General features: G+C 39.7%; 1 protein-coding gene across 1 annotated transcript in view; it reads left to right on the forward strand.

Annotated features, from left to right (window-relative positions):
• Positions 1-62: 62 nt before the first annotated feature.
• The window catches only part of LOC116387611 (collagen alpha-4(IV) chain-like), a 19126-nt gene continuing 9362 nt past the window's right edge, over positions 63-9826 (forward strand). The window contains exons 1-20 of the mRNA XM_031854871.1: positions 63-163; positions 420-513; positions 1380-1422; positions 4222-4293; positions 4728-4862; positions 5073-5117; positions 5587-5703; positions 6208-6273; positions 6412-6447; positions 6624-6686; positions 6870-6905; positions 7056-7097; positions 7233-7316; positions 7424-7468; positions 7552-7623; positions 7699-7743; positions 7832-7885; positions 8251-8314; positions 9202-9306; positions 9472-9630. Coding sequence (XP_031710731.1) covers positions 473-513; positions 1380-1422; positions 4222-4293; positions 4728-4862; positions 5073-5117; positions 5587-5703; positions 6208-6273; positions 6412-6447; positions 6624-6686; positions 6870-6905; positions 7056-7097; positions 7233-7316; positions 7424-7468; positions 7552-7623; positions 7699-7743; positions 7832-7885; positions 8251-8314; positions 9202-9306; positions 9472-9630 — 1324 coding nt within the window. The 5' untranslated portion in view covers positions 63-163; positions 420-472. The remainder of the gene's footprint in view (positions 164-419; positions 514-1379; positions 1423-4221; positions 4294-4727; positions 4863-5072; positions 5118-5586; positions 5704-6207; positions 6274-6411; positions 6448-6623; positions 6687-6869; positions 6906-7055; positions 7098-7232; positions 7317-7423; positions 7469-7551; positions 7624-7698; positions 7744-7831; positions 7886-8250; positions 8315-9201; positions 9307-9471; positions 9631-9826) is intronic.

The raw sequence follows: 9826 nt of genomic DNA on the forward strand, positions 1-9826 counted from the left end.
TCCTTCTGCTCGTCTCATCTCCAGAACTTACAAACACTGGCAGTTGCTCTGTTTGGTTTTCCCTGATGCGGAGGCAGCAGATTAGCCTGAATCTTGTCGGAGCTTATCCTGCCTATGATGCACTGAAGCGTTCATGAAGATTAATTTGAGCTTCTGAATTTGGGTGAGTAGTGAATGTTGCTTTATGTGCACGATGGACTGCTACCTATAGACTACATGAGGTGTTAACTTTAATGCAGGATATAACCTGGGTGGGAGGACCTACTACTTTCTTTATCAGTAGAATATTTAGATTTTAGAATAATTGCATGGACTACATTTTACCTCAAAGAGAGTTAGACTTAACCATCACATAATATCAACTCTCCCAACACTCACAGGTGTCTTTGGTGTTTCATGCTTCTTTTTATCCACCACAGGGGGCAGCACTGAGGCCAATATTTACCTGTTTAGCAGACCAATGAGATGAGAGATGGGATCCTCTGCTACTGTTGTAACTCTGTGCCCGCTCAGGTGAGTCTCACCGTAGCAATATTAATACGAATTATTAGCAATAAGAGCAATGTCACATGCATATTATCTTTTTGTTGTCCGTAACAACACCCACATCTATACAAATGTAGAAGACCTGGTGTCGAAAGACACACTGCTAATATCACAACGAATACATTTTTGTCAAAATCTCAGTCTTTAATACCTCAGTCTTTAAATAATCTCAGTCTTTAATACCTTCTCAGTCTTTAATACCTTCATCTGCAGTGAATATATATATATATATATATATATATATATATATATATATATATATATTTATATATATATATATATGTCATGAACCCTCGTAGTGTAAACACAAGGAGATATGTCTCATGAAGTTTGATGGCATTCACATCCCCTACTTTGTAAATCTTTTCACCTGAAGACAAACACTCTTATTGCTTGTTTACTCAGATATTCAACACATCTGAATACTTGCATTCCAGTTTATAGACGCTGTGTAGAAACTGACCTCCACTGCACACTCACGCACAAACACACTCACACACACACACACACACACACACATACATACACACGCTCACACACAGGCACACACTTGCACTCTGTCACCTGCATGAGTTTGCATAGAAAACATTATTTTCACTTTCTGTCTCTACGGGTGGAGTTTTAGTCCTCCTGCACACAAGAGCAGCACATTACAAGCTAATGTGCAACAATTCATCAAGTGGACTTTTTTCTTGTTCAGCCAGCATTTCCGCTTTCACCGCGCACAAATCCTGTCTCGTTTTTGTCACACTGTTTATGAAGCAGTTATTCGGATTCATTAGCTGCGGCTAAATGAGACCACAGCTAATCTATTACCACTGTTACATTCACAGGTGGATCCTTGTCCTGGTCGTCTTTGTGCAGCAGCTCAATGCAGTAAGACTTTCCTTTATAAGTCTTCATTACAACACACACGTTTAGATTTATACATAATATCACTAATATGACAACCTTCAAATCTATCATGCTGAGAACAACCATTATGCACTATGTGCATTCCTCTCAAACTCAGACATCCGACACATTGTAAGACACAGCAGACATTTACTGTAATTCAAAATGCAACAACATATGCACTTGAACAAGAACAAGACCAATGAAGAGGAGCACCTTTTTCCCTCGAAGAGATTTCAAGACTATGTTTAAATTATCAAGTGAACGAGCACCTCAATAGATAAAACATGCTTTGAAAGTACACTGGCTAAAACACATATGCACGTGCTAAGCTGTGAAATAGCCCTGACATAAACATAATTCAAAAAAAGATTATTTTTTGTTGAGATGACTTTGTGAGGAAGTTGTACTGGACTGAAGCGCATTGAAATACATCATGTAAAGTTTAATTACAACTTCATTTTTGTAAACACTGCTGCTGCTACTGTGGTAGCCTGGAATGTAGTTTAGGCCTATCAAAAATAACAAACCACCAACGCAATGCAAATATTTTCCTGAACCCGATGATAGGAAACAAAAGTGTATATATTTTTCCTCCCAAACCCAATGCGAATGAAGTGCTGGTTAATGGTTTTCCAGAAAGAAAATCCTTGATGTACTTGATGCACCTGGAAACTGTACGTGTTGCTTCCTATTTGTCTATAGTATTTGTCCCCAAGTAACTTCCATTTCCCTGCATTGTGCAGGACTGCTTGGGGTTCTTTTTGTAAACAAAGACTGTACACTACAGCTAGACTGATGAACTGGCACAGCAGATATATTGGCCAAGTTAGCTTATTGCATATACCTGTATTGGTGTATATGTCAGCTCGTAAGTAACAAAAAAACCACAGTATAGAAATCTCCAAAATTATGTATGTTTAAGATAATCTAGAGACAATGTAATTATTTCATAGTTTGTCCACGAGAGAGCAAGGACACATTTTTCGAATGAAAAATGTCCCATTCAGTGTACATCAGGGTAAAATTCTTTAAAACAAACACACAAATTTAAGGGAATAATAATCCGAAATGTTTATTTTATGTTAGGCTCAACAATTAATATACTATTAATATTGATATTGGCATTGGATTTTACAAATATTATCTAGATGCAGATACATGCATTAGCTGGAAACACATGTCCCCAGATAGCAAGGAGAAAATTGTGTTGGAGCACCATTGATTTTACTACAAATGCATTTACAACCAGTGGTGATGGGTCATGTGGGAAAAGTGATGCAAAGGCACACCTGCTGGCAACAGGTGTGCCTTTATCATACTGAGTCATACTGAGTAATATAATCATGCATTAATGCACAACATCGGTTGACTCTGTCTGCAATATTCTACAGTTTAAGGTCAGTGTCTATATAATAGTTTTAAAATTGAGTTTTAAATGGATTGGCTGAGACGCCGCTATCAAGTGCTCCAAGCGTTGGAAAACATCAATACGCATGCCCACATACTTTGGCAATGGTGGAAACATACAGTAACATTAGATAGCTACAAACGGCGAATTCAGCAGCATAACGACAAACTGAGGAGACTGCATGTAACGTTAACGTTATGTGCCCCGGTCAGATTATCACCTGTTGAAAACTGTGGGAAATGTGAAATAGCCGTGACTGTTATTTAAAATGGTTTAATTTTCAGGTTTCACATCTGTCCAAAGTAACGTTAGTTGCTCCACCATTTTTATTTCACCCAAAATGCCACTCCTAACTCTGTGCCACATAACATTTGCTAATAGACATTTAAATTGCTTATGGTGGTGTAAGTTTATGTTTTAACATTATGTCACTACACATACCTGTTTAGAAAATAATGTTTCACTTTTAAACATTAAACATTCAATTATGTGCTTAATTTTTTTAACTTCACATTCTCAGAAAAGAGCTCTGTCTCTTACTGTTGTGTCACGTGTTTCAATATGCCAATGATAACAAGGTGACATTTGCATGCACTTGGTATTTAATTTATTTGACACATTTTTCGACATATAAGCTAGTTGGAAGCTGGTCTGGACGTAGCTTAAAGCTAATTGTTGTTTAGCTGCTATGTCTTGTGGCAGTGGAGACATCCCAGTGTTTTTTACTTCTCACTGTGTGTTCCAAATTTGACTAATGCTCTGAATCTCAATGGCCTGTCCAAGACTCAGTCAATGGTTGTATGTTATTTGGGACTGATGCAGGAGATATCCATGAATGTTTGGACTAAAAGAGAAAGTCGGACAGCAGATGTGTGACTGAATTAAATTGCACCAGCATAAACTTATTCAAATATTTAGTAAGCTTTGAGAAAACGTTACTAAATGTTTGTGAGACAGACACTGTAAAACTCCCCACACACAGCAGTGGGAATACTTGGCATCTGGAGGTGTGGACTAGTTTTTCAGCAAGATGTTCATTATGAGAGCCGTGAAGCGCTGTGTGAGATTTCTTTCTCATCAAGGTCATAGTGCTCATTATTTACCCAAATCAACGTGAGAACATTGATTTGTTTAAAGCTTTCTTATCAGGACCAGGTCCAGTCTCCGCAGGGAAATGTGTTCATTCTCAAGGCTTATTCTCAACGGTGTAAAATATTTTGGAATGTGAGAAATGCCCATAACACAACCTTATCTGATGTCTGCTCTGACCCCTTACTGTCTTCTGCTCTGCTTAGAAACACATGCAGCCTCAGACAGTCTCAGTCTCTTTCTCTTAAATGTAGTAATAATCGGTCTGTTTGTTGTTTCAGGGGGACATTGAAGGCCCATGTCAAGGCAGAAACTGCTCTGTATGTCAGTGTCTTCCTGCCAAAGGTGCACGGGTATGAATTCACTTTTTCTTCTCATGCATTGGCACATTATCCTTAATTACTCTCACAGTAAGGTTCATATTTTGAATTGTAGTTTATTTTCCTCATTAAAAAGATGTTAAACTACTAGAAATAGTCACTTTAAATTTCTCCAAAATTACCTTGAATGTTCAATGTCTCAATTATAAATTAGTTGACCAGCAGAAAAAAAAATATATAGTAATTTAGTAACCAGAAATGATTAGTTTCCATGATTTGACAAATATTGTTCCACAGAATTAAATCAAAGTTGTAAATGACAACCCTAAATCAGTGGTTGCAGATAGAGATGCAAATACAATCCACAGATAACTCATTGATCCTTAAGTGGGAGAAAAAAAAATCGTAATCCTAAAAATGACACTCACAACAACAGAAGTTTATATACATGACTTTTCTCTTTGTAGGGAGCTCCAGGGAAGCCAGGCCAACAAGGCACCCGGGGACCAATGGGACCATGGGCACGTGAGGGGTCACCTGGAGAGAAGGGCAGAAGGGGAGCAGAGGGATCACATGGCCCAGAGGGGCCCAAAGGAGACCGCGTTAGTGTGCATGTTCATGTTGTGTGTGTGTGTGTGTGTGTGTGTGTGTGTGTGTGTATAATAAGTCTACATTATTAGACATATACAAAATGTGTGTACATGTAAATATGTCAGTGATAAAAAAGAAAGGTGGGGTTGGGAGTGAATAAGGCAATATAGCCCTGTAATATATGATTGGTGCCCATATTCTTTTTTTTTTTTACATTTTAGGGCAAGACTGGTGTTCCTGGTTTTTCTGGTAATGATGGCTCACCAGTAAGTAAACCAATGTTGTTGAAAATGTCATCTACGAATCAGAAAAAGAAACATGCAGCTCAAAAATGATCCCGTAGATGTGTGCAAACCTCTGGAGGGTTGCACCACCTTCCCAAAACCTGCACAGCTCAAATGCACCACTGTAATAATGGTGCAGTGATTTGAAAGCGTGTGTCTGGTGTGCCCTCTAGTGGCCACATCATGGCTCACTGTAGATTAGCCTGGTTTTACTTTGTGCCTAATGCAGCTGCCTCTTCACTACTCAAGTGTTTGTGTTTAATAAAAACTGAAGCTGTTCACCGTAACCAGTATATAATTATGAAATATTAAAGATAAACTATAGGCCTGAAGCCATGAATGCTGTCAGGCATGCTTTCTTTATCATTCTCAACTAGCAGAGAGCTCGTAATTGTAGCCTTTAATGCATTGCAATTATACGTCGCCACAATAACTGTACTAAATTCTTCAGGGCCACCCTGGAGCAGGCGGTGAGCCTGGTTTCCCAGGGTTGGATGGCTGTAATGGGACAAGGGGTCAACCAGGAGTCTTTGGTATTCCTGGTTTGGATGGTCTCCATGGGCCGCCGGTGAGTAGAGCACCTGCTCTGATGTTTCTGTTCGCGGTTATTCAGTCAGTAGTGACACCTGCAAATGTCCCTCTCTAGCCTTTCGACAAAACTTATGTAGCAATGTAAAGCACATGAGATTTATTCTTTTTTGATAGTTCTGCAGTACAAGATTCACGTCCAATGCCAGCATTCAGATTTAGTGGCAAATCAGTAAAGTAGTGTGACATTCAAATAGTACAAAGATAATTAAGTTTGTGGAGGTCTGGGTTGGACATGTAGACTTGAGGCATGACTTTTTGGCCGGTCTCCAAACAGCAGTTAGCTTTTTAAAATGTGTAAATAAAATCGTGGCGATTTTCCCTCAATAGCTCTAGTTGCATAATTCATCAGATGCAACAAGCTGATATCGTAGGACTAACCAACTGACTAATAAACATCAGTACTAGTTGTTCAACATTCTTACTGAACATTATTCAAAGTTATTGATAATGTGTCTAAACATGTAATGTGTCTTCTCATCAGGGATCACACGGACCTAAAGGAATTAAAGGAGAACCTTTGTATGGCGCTACCCTTCCGGGGCTTCCGGTAAGTTCCTCCGGTCTGGAGAGACTCAGATACAGATGGACTGGGCTTCACCAATGTCAAACCCCTTTTCTGTTTGAGCAGTTTCATGCTTATTTGCAATTTACAGTGTTCTCAACTTTGATTCATGTCATCTTACAGGGGGATGGTGGTAGAGATGGAGAGCGTGGTCTGCCTGTACGTTTTATTTTCTTATTCTGACAGTAAAGCAGTATTCCTCAGTAATATTAAGCTAAAAGATGAAGTAAGGATTACATATTTTAAATCATACGCCATGCTTTTAGTTAAGTCGACTCAATTTCATGTTTATTTTCTTTAAGATTGTGTTTCTTTTTTCTTTTTTTTTAACTCAGGGAAGACAAGGAGTCATTGGGACAGAAGGCCACTCTGGCCCTCCTGGCCCTCTTGGAATTCAGGTGAAAAGTCTTAATTTTTGTGTGTACAGGTATTTGTTTTGTATAGGTTTTAATTAAGACTATTATATAACTGTACTTGCACAGTTTGCAGCAATATAGTGTACCACTATTATTCATGATCTACATTACAAGAAGAAATGCTGCATTTGTATATGTTGAACATGGATGTATGTTTCCATTTAGGGCTTGGAAGGATCTAAAGGTGTGAGAGGACCACCAGTGAGTCAGCTGTTTCACAATCTTTGCCAGTGCTGAAAGAAAATCCTTTCGTGCATGCACACACACACACACACACACACACACACACACACACACACACACACATCCACTCAAAAATAAAGCCTTACTAATCTTTTGGTTGTTGTGCAGGGCGACCCCGGAGGATCACTGGCAGGAGCTAAAGGTGACGATGTAAGAATCCACTTTGGCCTTTGACAGCCATGCACTGAGGTTTTTGCGCTGTGTGTATGTGTCTGTGTGAAAGTTTATGAGCATGCTTACAACCGATCTAGTAAACATCTTCACCTATTTAATTCCATATTGCAGGGTGAGCAAGGCCCACCTGGCCTACAAGGACCAGAAGAAGTCATAGAATTTCCTCCAGGCTTCCTTCCACCCAAAGGCTACAAGGTGAAGGCAAAGCTCTCATGTAGACTGCTTATTTTTAACTACTGCATTGAACTGTATAAAGTAAAATATATGTCTTATTTTTCTTGATTGTCTTTCTTGCTTCTCAGGGAGACCGAGGTCTTGCTGGACCATGTGGACCAAAGGGCATAAGCGTGAGTTTAATCCTGTATGTAAGGATACGGGTGCGTCTGAGAGAAAGAGAAAGGTATTTTATTTGCATTTTCTTCCTCATCAGGGTGGTAGAGGAGACACATATATCCAACAAATAAAAGGAGAGCAAGGAATCCTTGGTTTCCCTGGAGTTAGGGTAGGTAGATTAACTCAGACTGGAACATGCTTTTAGACAGACATACGGTATTGACTCCATTGTTTCCATCTCTAGGGTCTTCCAGGATTTCCTGGTAGAGATGGACCTCTAGGCCCTGAGGTACACCTGTGACATTAAGCCTTAGCCTCCCCACATGTTACTATGCATCAGCAATTTTTTAATGCTCAATCTATTGATATATTTTCAGGGTTTGCCTGGAGAAAAAGGATATCCAGGTCTCATTGGAAGAAATGGACCAAAGGTGAGCTTTACATAAACATCAAATAATGTGCATCACAGTTTGAACAAAGCTTGTATCAGTTGCAAACAGAAGCCACTTGTCTGTAAAAGATGACCATTGTTAGTGCAAAGCGCTGCTGGGAGGGAAAATAAAAGGTCTTAGTTATTGATGACTTGGATCCATACTCTCATGTAGGACAGATGGCTGCTGGCATCTTTGTGATATGTTATCTGCTGCCCTCTGGTGGTTGCTCAATGGGATAATTACAGTTACTGGCTGAGACCTGCCATTTCTGATCGCTCTTCTCATCTTTGGAAATATTATAAACATCACTGTCATTTTCTATTCATGACCAAAGTTTCTGTCACTGTGTTTGCATCCACCAGGGTTACCCAGGAGATGCAGGTCTCCCCGGACCCCTGAACTTTCACAATGGAAGTGATGCCAGAGGTGAGACCACAGCAGTAGCTGCATAGCTTTATTCGAAATATGATTATATGATTTAATAATAAACATTTATTATGATTTCTTGATCTAAAGGTCAACAGTTTACAATCTTAGTCTTACAGTTTTGGCCAATGTTACTAAAGAACATTGGCCAAACAATGTTGTCATCACTGTAGAGATTTTAGACATGCGCTCCACTGGAAATAGCCTTACAGTCCAGTGGGGGTGTTTAAAGGGGACATATCATTCAAAACGTCAGTGCTTCTGCACACACATCTTGAGTGCCAACCAACCCACAAATTGTGAAATAAGACTTTCTTTTTGTGGGCTGCCTATCTGAAATCTTTATTCAACAAGTATCTCAACCCCACGGCTTGAGAACTGCCTTTGCAATGGCGCACAATATTTATCTTGCAAGCTAATCAGAGCAAACTGGGGTTTTCCGTGAGTGGGGCTGAAAGAAACTGGTGCTGAAAGGGATCGTTTGCAGACAGAGGGTGAATAATACAGCTATATTCAGACAGACAGTATGACAAAATAATATGTTTTTCTGAACATTATCACATATGCCTATCACAGAAACCTAACATACAAATATGGACCTGAAAATGAGCATATGTCCCCTTTAAAGTATACTCCATTCAGAAACTAAGTTTTGAGAATCAAACACTTACCCACTGGAGCGTTGAAATGTTTAAAGCTGTAGTCAACTTGAACTATGTTAGTCACAAAAAGTATCAACTATAGAACCTTCTCGAACCACTCCTGCAGCATAATCCACTTCTCCACTGTTTAAACTCTCCTGTTATATTAGTAAATAACTATAATTACTGTGTTAAAATAATCAAGCATTACTGACTTTTTCATGCTCCTATGTCTGTGTGGGTCAGGTGTTAAAGGTGACCGAGGGTATCCTGGAATGCCTGGACCCCATGGTGACCCTGGGTTCATGGGCATGCATGGACCTCCTGGCCCCCCAGGGTTAACAATACCAGGTCAGAGTTTGCCATCTTCAACTTTCAGGTTACGCCCGTCTTTATGAATTACATATCTCTGAGTACATCGCTCACTCTGTTCAGGATTTGACCTACAGCTAGAAACCCAGTCAGTCTTGATCCTACCTTGCTTGAATTTTCATTTCGTCTCTCACACCTTCCTAGAAGAGCCGGGTCTGCCTGGTCCACGAGGTTTCCTCGGTCCGAAGGGCTACAAGGGAGAGCCAGGGAGGTATAACAACTTTGAAAATCTGATTCCGGGACTAAAGGGAACCAAAGGACTCCTTGGATATAAAGGTGTCACAGGCCCCCAGGGTCCTCCAGGTATATTATTACTTCCTTCATATTAGACGCAAAGGAGTTTCCTCTATGTGTCAGTTAATTTCACAAATGTAATTTCATTATTCGAATGATTGTAAACTTGTCATGTTTTTGTGCATGTTCATTTGAATGTTTACTTACCTTCTGGCTTGTGTGTGTGTGTGTGTGTGTGTGTGTGTGTGTGTGTGTGTGTGTGTGT

Source organism: Anarrhichthys ocellatus, unplaced genomic scaffold (genome assembly GCF_004355925.1).
Source record: "Anarrhichthys ocellatus isolate YVR2014 unplaced genomic scaffold, GSC_Weel_1.0 scaffold15, whole genome shotgun sequence".
Taxonomy (NCBI): Eukaryota; Metazoa; Chordata; class Actinopteri; order Perciformes; family Anarhichadidae; genus Anarrhichthys; species Anarrhichthys ocellatus.